The following is a 10,685-nucleotide window of genomic DNA, read 5'->3' as shown; positions in this document are numbered from 1 at the left end:
TTCTCACTCTGCCATCTTGGCCACACTCTGAGTGGCAACTCTCTGGTTTTGACCCAGGATTTTTTTTCTCAAATTTTATAGCATGACCCATGTTTCTTCCCTCCCTGCAGAGTATATGCGTGGTCTAAAATATGGTAGCAACTAGGCAGATTTGGCTACTTAACTTTAAATTTAGTCAAAATGAAATAAAATTAAAAATTCAATTCTTCACTTACACTCATCACATTTGATGCGCTACTCAGCCCACATGGTCAATGACTGCCACACTGAACCGCTCAAAACAATTCTATTATTGCAGAAAGGTCTAGTGCTTCTGGATGATGAGGTGGGCAGGTCTCTTGAATGAGCAAGTATGGACATCTCCTCCTCTCACTTCCTCTTTCCTCCTCCTTCTCAACAGCTCAGCATCACTTCCTGGCTTAGCATTGTCTTCAAAGTTAGAGCAGAGGGCAGGACCTGGACTTTCCAAGTAAGTAAGTAAGGGTGTTTGTGGAGGGTGGGAATGGAGGGAGGGAAATGTGTGATTTGGTGGAGAAGGGACCCTGGATCTGTATCTTAAACCTCCCTGCACACTTGCTCTCAGAATATGTTTCTCATTGGTTCCTGTTTCCTGTTTTTGCTGATTTTAAGCTATGATCTGTTTTGAAGACTGAGCCCTACAAACTGATGCTTCTTCGGGGTCACTGCTCAGAGGATACTTATACAAATAAATGATTCCTTTTTACCATTTACAGAATGTACAAATAAACTTGAAGTTCTCAGGAGTAGAATTAGTTGAGCAGATCAAACCAGTTCTGTGGGGAGCTGGTAGTGTGAAGAGCACTGGGAGATGTAAGAGGCACAGCTCATCACACCCCCTGTTCATAAACCAGCACACAGGTCAAGATCAGAGGCTCTGCTGCCCAGTTAACTGTCTGCTCAGAGCTGCCCCTTTGGAACTTTCCTCCTCAGGAACAGTCCCTTACGGGGCCTCACCTAGACTTGGGCAAGGGTGACTTTTAGGAGAAAGAAGGAGGCAGATGCCAGCCCATGTTATTGTTTGCAGTTCAGGAGAAGCTGGGGACCAATGGATGCTCGTTTCTTAGGCAGGAATAGGAGAATTCAGCCGTCCAACATCAGTACGTAGGAAAGTGTGGTCCTCTGGTTTTACATCTGAATTAGGATAAACAGAACAGCACTAAAGAATGCTGCAGAAAGAGCCCACATACTGGAAGGAGGACCTTAAGAAATACCTAAAATCTTGTGTTTTCCTATTTTGGTATTCTGCCCCTTCTCCTAACACCAATCACCAACATCAGTTTTGTGGTCAAAGACGATTGTTTTCTTAATTCTGTGATTTCTCTTCCCAGTTTTCAAGAAGCTATTTCCTACTCCTTATACCTAATCCACTTTCAAAAGAAGTACCGTCTTTCTAACATTGTTTCATATTTGTATTCGATAGCTTCCTATCAGATGAGCCCGTCTTGCCTTTTCAGCCTGTTCTAGTTAAAATCTGCTCTAATAAGAGTTCTTCAAATGGCTTTCTCCATTGCCAGACATTAGTGGGTAGCAATGAGAGAAAACATTTCAAATGTAATACCATGTTTCAATAAAACTAGGCATTGTTAACAAGGAAAGGATCATCTTTTTCACAAACTGGATGTGGGCTGGACGTAAAGATCAATCAGTGTAGAGGCAAGAATCAGAGGGATTTTTTAAAAAATCAATTCACTTGTTTAACAAATACTTATTGAGAACCATTCTTTGTCCAATATTGTGCTTACCCCCATGGAGTAAACGGACATACAAGACACAGAGGGTTCAAAACCACAAAGCTTCCAGTCTACAAGAAGACAGCAAAGAATCAGACAAACAACTTCCTCTTGTAGTATGTATTCTGCAGAAACTCTTGGAGTGCAATTAGAACAAACTGCACATCAAAGCTAGCTTGTTGGGTGTGATGGAGTTGGGGGTCGAGGTGGGGAAATAAGCCCTCTCTGGAGAAATGACAGAACTGAGGCCTGAGGGCTGAGCAGGAATGAGCTGAGCACTGAATTGGAGTGGGAGTGCTCTAGAAAGGAGGAACTAGAAGCTTCAAGGGTCTAGAAGCTGGAAGGAGCTTAGAGGATGCAGGGAGCAGTGAGGAGGCCAGTATAGCTAAAATCTTTTGAGAGAGGGAGTAATTGATCAGGCAGGGCCTTCTGGACCATTCCAACGATTTCCCACCATTTGAAAAATAAAAAGCAAAAGGAATTCATTAAGGAATTTAAACAAGAAAAAAACCAAATTTCAATTTTTTTAAAAGGCATCTGATTATTGAGTAGAGAAGGGATTAAGGATGAGATATCAGTTAGGAACCTGTTACGTTGTAAACCAATGGCAGTGGAATGGATTCACATGGAGAAGGGGAGACCTCGATAATCTTGCATTTTTTTTTTTTGGAAGTAAAATCAATAGAATTTGTCGATGAACTGATGAGCAAGTGAGGAATGAAGTGTTGTAGATGACCCCAAGAGTCTGCATGAAGCACTGGGTGATGCGATTTACTGAAATGGGGACCAGGCTGGGGATGGAGGTAAAGGGTTCCGTTTTGCTCTTGTTCTGTTTGAGATGTCCATAAAATGGCCAAATTTTGAAGTTGAATGGGATATAAAAGTGTGGACCTCTGAGGAGGGTCTAGGCTACAGACTGCATATAATTGGCATTCAAAGCAAAAATTCATTGAATAGAGTGGGGAGGGGCACTCAGAACTAGTACCAAGGAAGCGCTTGGAGCACTTACATGTGTGTAAAGAAAAACGAACAATCTGAAAACGAGGCTGGAAACAGAGATTTGAGACGTATTGAGAAATAGAATAGCAAGATTATGAAAACAGAGAAATGATTGGTTATGTGAGGTTGACCTTTCCGGTTACTTTCCATTTCCCCAAAATGATATAGTTATTTTTTTTTATTTACAGGAATTCAAATTACCATGGAAACCCAATACTCCAGCGATCCCAGGACCAGTTGTGGTGAGGGGCTGCTGGGGGCTTGGCAGGCCAGGCTAGAGGGAGGAGGACTGGGTGGGGGTCCTCTCTTACCCTGTAGGCCCGTCCCCATCTGAGCAAGAGCAAAATAGTTCAACTTCATTTCTTATTTTCCCTCCATTTACTCTGCTCTTTCATTTCTCTCAACCCTCTACACTTTCTCCTCATGATGTAGCTTAACAGCTAAGAGAAAGAGAGATTAAAATATATTGATTGATCCTGAGCATAATGAGTTTCTTATTTCCTACTTCCTACCATGTGGGCACACCAGAACATCAGATTGTAGCCTCTATAGTTGCTTTTCTGCCCCTTTCTTCAGCCTGAGAGAGGATCAGGAAGGAGGAATGTGAGTGTAATCAATTCCTTGTTCAGGTCCCTAATTGCCCTGCTCCTGGTGGCCTCACTATAACCAACAAATTGAACAGACTGGTCACTCAGTTTCTCGCATAGCCCTCCCTCTACTCCCTTATCCATAGAAATAGATTATGTCATTTGAGCTTTTGCTGGTTTAGCAAACCACACACCATTTAGTTGCCTAAAACATCACCTATTTAGTTGGCTCTCGATTTGGTGGGTCAACTGGCAGTCCTTGGGTCTGGGCCATCTCGACTAATCCTAGCCAGACTCACTCATGCATGTAGGGTAAGCTGGTGATTAAGATGCAACTGGATAATCCTGGGTAGCCTCATGGACATGTCTGGTAGTTAGCAGGCTCCTGGGCAGACCAAGGGGACAGGGATAGTGGGGCCTTGTGTTATTCATCAAGTAGGCTAGTCCAGGCCTCTTCATAGGGCAGTGGCAAGGTCCCAAAAAGCAGAAAGAGAAAGCAAACTCCAATGTGTCAGCAATCTTGGAGTCTCTGCTGGATTGTGAGTTCACTATCCTGTTGTCCAAAGCCAGTCACAATGCCTAGTCATATTCAAGGGCTGGATAAACAGCATCTTGATGAGAGGAGCTGCAAACCCACATCCCAAAGAGGCCTGAGTACAGAGATGAGACCATCCATGGCTGCATCTGTAATCTATCATGTCCGTTGCCATCCACATGCTATCAACGCTGACAGGTTGTTGCAGTGCTGGAGCTGGCCTTTGGTGCCTTTTGTCTTTTGGTGCCTTTCTTGATTTTCCTGCTCCCTCTCTCTATAGCCAACTGGCCAACCGATGCCCTCAGGATATCCTTAGGTTGGAGTCTCCACTGTGATGCTAACTTATAATAGTCTGAACTCCCACCCACATTTTTCCTTAGATAATCTTAGCCATCCTGTATCCAGTGTTCTCAGCTTTGGGAAATTTACCTCTTTCATCCCAGGATTCTGGCTGTCAACTGTGGGAAATTTTGTGGAAGCCGAAGTGAGGGGTTCCACAATTTCCCTCTTCTGTTTGACTGATATTTTTAAAAACTATTCCAATTTGCATAATAGACTGAAAGGGGCAAAATGGAAGTAGAGAAGCCATTTAGGAGACTACCAAGGCATAGATGGTAATGGTAACTTGAGCTAGTATGGTGGTCTTCAAAATAGAAACAGATTAGTGAGTGGAGCCAAGAGAACTTGCTGATGGGCTGGATATGGAAGGTAGGGGAAAGAAAGTAATCAAGAGTGAAGCTTAGAGTTTTAGTCTGAGGAACTGAGTGAATGGTGATGATATTTCTGAAAATAAATCGGAGTTTATAACAGTGTCTATAACGTTGGAAGTGAGATAATGTACGCATTGTCTAAAGGCTGAAATAGATGGTTATAACACAGGATTCCTCATGCAGGACTCAGTCTTATATTCAAGGGTCATTCTGGCAGGGTCTGCCTGCTTGGAAAAACAGGCTTGGAAAAAAAGAGCTGTTAGATAATTTGGTGTTTAACTTCCAGCACAGTTATTCTGAAAATATGGTTTTGGTGGGAGAGGGTACAGCTCAGTGGTAGAGTATGTGCTTAGCATGCTCAGCCCTAAAACAGAAGCTTCAGGGGGAGAAAGAGAACAAACACTGAAATACTGGGGTGTGTCCTAGGAATTAACGCAGCAGTTGTGGGACATAAATCGTCCTGTTGTAGGATTATGTCCTTGGAATTAAAGAGGAGCTGTGGGATGAGAGAAATGTCCTGCCTTTCACCAGCCTGGCACTTTCTTCCCCTTGTTAATTATCCAGGGGCATAAGCCTGCCTAGTCACCTCTCTCAGCTAGATTTCTTAGCTAAGGTCAGTAACTGTAAATGTGAAGTATTTTGTTTTTCTGAGGGTCACCATCTCTGATCGGATTGCTGCGTGCATGAAGGATGAAGGGATACTTTGTCTTCCTGCATGGGTCTCTTTTCTACCCTGCAAGGGTGAGATGGGTTGTATAACCCATTTGCCCGGCTTCTTAATGGGAAAAAGAAATGTTCCAATTTGAAAATAAATTAGGTGGGGAGGATGTCCCTCTATGATGTCCCAAAGTCGATTTTGTATTACTCCCTGGTTATCTTCTGAAAAACAGCAACCAGTAGCAGCTCAGAATTCTCCCCTTTAACCATTTGGTTTCCTCCTCTGTGGGCCACTTAACTACACAAAGTCAGAGTAAGAAGCTCAAGGAGATCCTGAAAAGTACTTGGGCAAGTGTCCAAATACTGCCAGGAGGACATCAGGCCCACGGGGCTTTTCATGGACCTCCCGTGAGTGCAGAGGCCACTCATGGGCAGAAGCCTGGCAAGCCACAGAGAAGGGCACCAGTGCGGTGGTGGGGGTGGTCCTGCCGGGGAGACAGTTGGAGGTCTACCCTAACACTGTGACTTTTGTTTCCTGATGTTCCAGGGCTTGGAAACCAAGACCACAGAGCTTCGCAACTGAGACTTGTCTTAGTGGGTAAAACTGGAGCAGGAAAAAGTGCCACAGGGAACAGCATCCTTGGGAAGAAGGAGTTTCCTTCTGGCATTTCGGCAAAATCCATCACCAAGTTCTGTAAGAAAGAAAAAACTGCCTGGAAGGGGAGAGAAGTTGTTGTCGTGGATACGCCTGGCGTTTTTGACACCGACGTACAGGATGCTGACACTCAAAGGGAGATTGCTCGCTGCATGGCCCTGACCTCCCCGGGGCCTCACGCTCTGCTCCTCGTGGTCCCGCTGGGCCGTTACACGCTGGAAGAGCACGAAGCCACGGAGAAGATCCTGAACTTGTTTGGAGAGAGAGCTAGAAAACACATGATTCTCTTATTTACCCGGAAGGATGACTTGGATGGCACTGATTTCCACGATTACTTAAAGGAAGCTCCAGAAGGCATTCGAAAGCTGATGGGCAAGTTCGAAAATCGCTACTGTGTGTTCAACAACAAGGCGACAGGAGCTGAGCAGGAGAACCAGAGGGAGCAGCTGCTGGCCATGGTCGAGCACTTGGTCGTGAAGTGTGGAGGATGCTACACTAATGAAATTTATCAAAAGGCCGAGGTGCAAATTCAGAAACAAATCCAAATCTACATAGCAGAGCTAGAGAGAGAGAAAGTGCAGATGAGAGAGAAGTATGAAAAGGAAATCAGAGAGCTGAAGGATGAGCTGGAGCGCGGGAAGCAAATGGCACAAATGAGGAGGGAATTGGAAGAAAGGGAAAGTTTCTGTGCTTTAAGGCAGCAAAATGCCAGAGATGAAGTTGAGGATCAGGATGTGATACTTGAATTCATCTTATTAGCGTGGAAGGTTGCTTCCTTTCTTTTCTCTGTGTTTTGGGAATAAACATTAAGATTAAACTCAATGAAAATCTGTCTGTATTTCCTGCATATTTTTGGGTGGCCCTGCCCCATAGAACTCAGTCACCGAAATCAAAGCACCCTTCCTTTTCTGGCTCTCAGGCTCTCAGGACTAAGGAGCACAGTAAAGTTCACTGTTGGCAATTGGTAGATAGCTTGATTGGTTTACAGGGGAAGGCCAAATTCTCAGTTTGTGAAACTCCAAAGCAGAAGTACTGATGCTCCTTAACTTTGAATTCTTTCTCAGAGGCACAGAGAAAAGGAATGCAGGTGACCAAAAGAGATGACCCCAAGCTTTCTCTGCTTATCCCTAGTAAAAGTTTCCACTCTAGGTTCTTTCTAGATTGGTAGGTAATCTCCCTGCTGTGCCTTCTGACTTACTTTGCCCTTCAGACCAGTGATCATTTTACCCCTATAGCTTATTAGAAAGATCAATTCTTTGCATTTGTTAAGCTTATGGATGGAGGTGCTTAGGGAATTATTTCTAGATGAATGGAAATTTGTTTACTTACGGTTTTACAGAAGGGCTCAAATTGTTTCTTACCATCTGCCCGTTGATGAGCAAACAGTTATCTGGAAAGAACTCAACTAAGGATAATGTCAGAAAGAGTGAAAGGCAGAGATTGAACAGAGATCGAACAACGTATATGGGGTGGTTCAGATGTTATCTGTAGAAACTCCTTCACCAATATAAACCAATCTACTCAATACCCAGTTCTCTCCCTGTGACGTTAACTGCTGCTACCCCACCTCCATCACCCACACCTTGATTACTCACTGCTTGGCGGGTTGTGGGCCCACTGCTGCCCTACCCAGTTGAATTGTTTGCTTATCATTATTATAATAAAAGCCTTCTGTTCGCTCATATTTGTGCGAGTTGAATCTATTTTTTCCTCCCCTAGGGAAATACCACTAATACTTCTTCTAAGAACACAGGGATGAAATTCAGTTTTTGGAAAAAGTTCAAGATGATTTTGGTCTTGGTCTACCCTCCAGACTTCTCCCCTTCTCCTTTTCCCTGGAAGGTTTGAGCCACATTCTCGACCCCTCTCCTGGTCAAAGACTGTGTTCTCCTTGGATTCATTTGTTATATGTTGATAGAAATTATGTGTAACCAAGATTTCTGAGCCCTTTGTAGCTTTCCTGTTGCAAAAATCCTTTTTAATATATGGATAAAAATACCTGAAATTCTTTTCTACTCTTCTACTCGGTACTCCTCACCTGCTAATTTCTAGGATCTCCCAAAGCACATTTCTATATTCTGGTGGTTATCTGTGATCTTTGCTAGCTCTTCTTGCTCTGTCATCTTAAAATTGTCTTCTCCAAGGGGTAAGTTGGGAGTTCGAGATTTGCAGATACTAATTATGATGTATAAAATAGATAAACAACAAGTTTCTCCTGCATAGCACAGGGAACTATATTCAATATTATGTAGAAACCTATAATGAAAAAGAACATGAAAATGAATGTATATATATTTATATATGTATGAATTGCTGTACTGTATGCTAGAAATTCACACTGTAAATCAACTACACTTCAATAATAGAATAAAGAAAACTATGAGACATGAAAAAAAGTAAATAAGAGCTTAATATGAAAAAAAGTATAACTCCAAGTGTTATTTTCTGTGTAAATGCATTCAGTTATTCTTACCTTTGCATCCAGGTTAAAGCTGTAGATGAGGCAAAGAAAAAGGCTCTGCTCTTGAGAAGCAACGAGGAGATAAGAAGCCTATGTGACAGATCCTGAGAGCATTGCCCATTCGTCTTCTAGGGCAGAAGGCAGACAGAAGTGTGGGGGCCCATGATCAGGTTAATAAATTGTAATAGGCCCCAGCCGCTTGTGACCTTTTAGAAGAACAAATGTGCTTTGCTAGCAGGTGCCTGTGCATCTGCACTCCTGTCTCCTTGCCGTAAAAGGCAGAGACAGTGCCTTGCTTGCATAGTTGAGGTTGTAGCTTAGGGCTGCTTCCACAATGGCAAAGCCATTGTGTGTCCCTTACTATAAATGCAGGACATGGCTTGTTTTAACCATAGGTCCATAGTTCATTGCAAAGCGATGACCCATGCCTTCAGCTATAGACACTGGGCATGCTTTCTGCTGTTTGGATAGTCTGTAACCCCCAAGACAAGGAACTGGCTGATCTGGTGGTCTGTTTTGTAATCAACATCTTGTATCTGAAGAATGTACTTAGTCCCCCTCTCCCGACTGCCCTGAAGATAAATTGAGCCTTTGTTCTCATTGTGGATTTTATGATCCCTACCCAACCCTGTTTTTCCTTAAGCTCCTGCTCTCCATGACACAATTGTTTGTGACCTTTTCTTTGATTGTACACAATAAGTATGAGAGTGTTTGAGAGGCTCGAGGAGTTGGTCTCCAACTCCCTCTCATTCTCTTGACTTTCCACAGAGTCTTGAGTAATTCATTCCATCTCGGTGGGACTTCTGCTGGACAGAACCCACACCGAAGGTCCTTGACATACACTAATTACTGTGATTAATACATTAGAAAAATGAAACATGTTCCCTTCTTAAGAGTTTTGGGAATTCATATTTATTCATCTATTTAATAACATTCATTAATTGTTTGTACTTGGTGGTAGGTTTTATGCTAGACACTGAGAATCTAGAAATAAGTAAAACAAAGTCCCTTTTGAGACAGGCTTCATTCATTTAGCATAATGATTTTGAGAATCATTCAAGTTATATGCACCAATAGTTTGTTCTCTTTTATTGCTGAGTAGTATTTCATCTTATAGATACACCACAGTTGATCAGTTTTCCTTCACTTATGCTTATGTCCCTAAATGATTTCTCTTGTCTAATTGCATTGGCTAAAATCTCCATTATAATGTTGAATAGTAGTGGGTGGGCACACTTGCTTTGTTCCTGGGTATACATGCCTTCAGTGTTTCCCAATTAAGTAAGTGAGATGTCTCCTGGACTACAGTAGTATATTAAATGTATTTGTGTGTATGTTTGTGTGTGTGTGTGTGTGTGTGTGTGTAATCATGTTAAGCATGTATTCCTCAATCACTATGTTCTTGGGAGTTTGTATCATTAATGGCTATTGAGTTTTATTAAAGTCTTTGAAAAATAATTTATGAGAATAGTCAAGGTGAATGATATTAATAGGTTTCCCAACACTGAACCAATTTTTTATTTCTCTTTTATAGCCCACTTGGTCATGATGTATCACATTCTTAATGTGGTGTTGGCATCCATTTGCTAAATATTTCTTTTAGAATTTTTGTGTTGATATTCATGAGATATTGGTCCGTAGTTTTATCTTTTTGTATTGTCTTGATTAGGCTTAGATATCAATATTATATCTGTTTTGAAAAAGCAATTAGGAAATTTCCGTTCATTTTCAATGCTCTAGAACAATTTAAAGAGCACTGAAATGATCTGGACGTTGAAGGTTTGTAAGAATTCTCATGCAAAACAATCTGGCCCTGGTGCCTACTTTGTGATGTGGTTCCTTAATAGCTTTCTCCAATTCTTCCATGTAAATTGGTCTATTTAATTTTTTTCTCTCTAATGGAGATAATTTTGGTAATCTGTACTTCCTTAGGAAATTATCCATTTCATTTAGTTTTTCAAATTTATTTACAAAAAAGTTTTAAATTTTAAAGTTTTCTTCTTTTTCAATGGTCATTGCTGTTGTCATTTTGAAAGTTTATTTGTGCCTTTTTCTCTTGTTTCCTGAACAATTTACTTAGTAGTTTGCTAATTTTAAATTTTTTCCAATAAACCATGATTTGTTTTATTAATTAGGTCTAATTTTTTTCTGTACTACATTAATTTTTGTCTTTCATACTTGTGCTTTCTTTTGCTTTAATTATTGTACTTTTTCCAGTTTTTTGAAATGAGAACCTAATATATTTTCATTCTTTTATTTTTAGTGACAGTCTTTTGTGCAATGCATTTTCCTCTGATCACTTCTTTAAATAAATCCTATAGTTTCTGATA

At 41.5% G+C, this 10,685-nt stretch overlaps 1 protein-coding gene across 3 annotated transcripts; it reads left to right on the top strand.

Moving 5' to 3' along the window:
• Window positions 1-386: 386 nt before the first annotated feature.
• Window positions 387-7,521, top strand: LOC102526359 (GTPase IMAP family member 4). Of its 3 annotated transcripts, none has more exons than XM_072965364.1 (3): window positions 387-469; window positions 2,939-2,992; window positions 5,787-7,521. In XM_072965364.1, the coding sequence occupies exons 2-3, from the start codon at window positions 2,953-2,955 to the stop codon at window positions 6,695-6,697; spliced, it is 951 nt and encodes a 316-aa protein (XP_072821465.1). In that variant the 5' UTR covers window positions 387-469; window positions 2,939-2,952; the 3' UTR covers window positions 6,698-7,521. The 3 variants fall into 3 exon arrangements, with proteins under 3 accessions (XP_072821465.1, XP_072821466.1, XP_072821467.1); XM_072965365.1 differs by having other exon boundaries at window positions 439-473; XM_072965366.1 differs by lacking the exon at window positions 387-469 and adding an exon at window positions 1,811-1,867.
• The last annotated feature ends 3,164 nt before the right edge of the window (window positions 7,522-10,685 follow it).

The sequence above is a fragment of the Vicugna pacos genome, chromosome 7, assembly GCF_048564905.1.
Source record: "Vicugna pacos chromosome 7, VicPac4, whole genome shotgun sequence".
Lineage (NCBI taxonomy): Eukaryota > Metazoa > Chordata > Mammalia > Artiodactyla > Camelidae > Vicugna > Vicugna pacos.
This window is presented reverse-complemented; position numbering and strand designations above follow the sequence as displayed.

What these genes read in the sequence shown, in the direction of transcription:
- LOC102526359 (XM_072965364.1), top strand. Translation starts at nt 2,953, where the DNA reads ATGGAAACCCAATACTCCAGCGATCCCAGGACCAGTTGTG. An exon ending in CGATCCCAGGACCAGTTGTG is followed by an intron (nt 2,993 to 5,786) that starts GTGAGGGGCTGC and finishes CTGATGTTCCAG; the next exon opens with GGCTTGGAAACCAAGACCAC.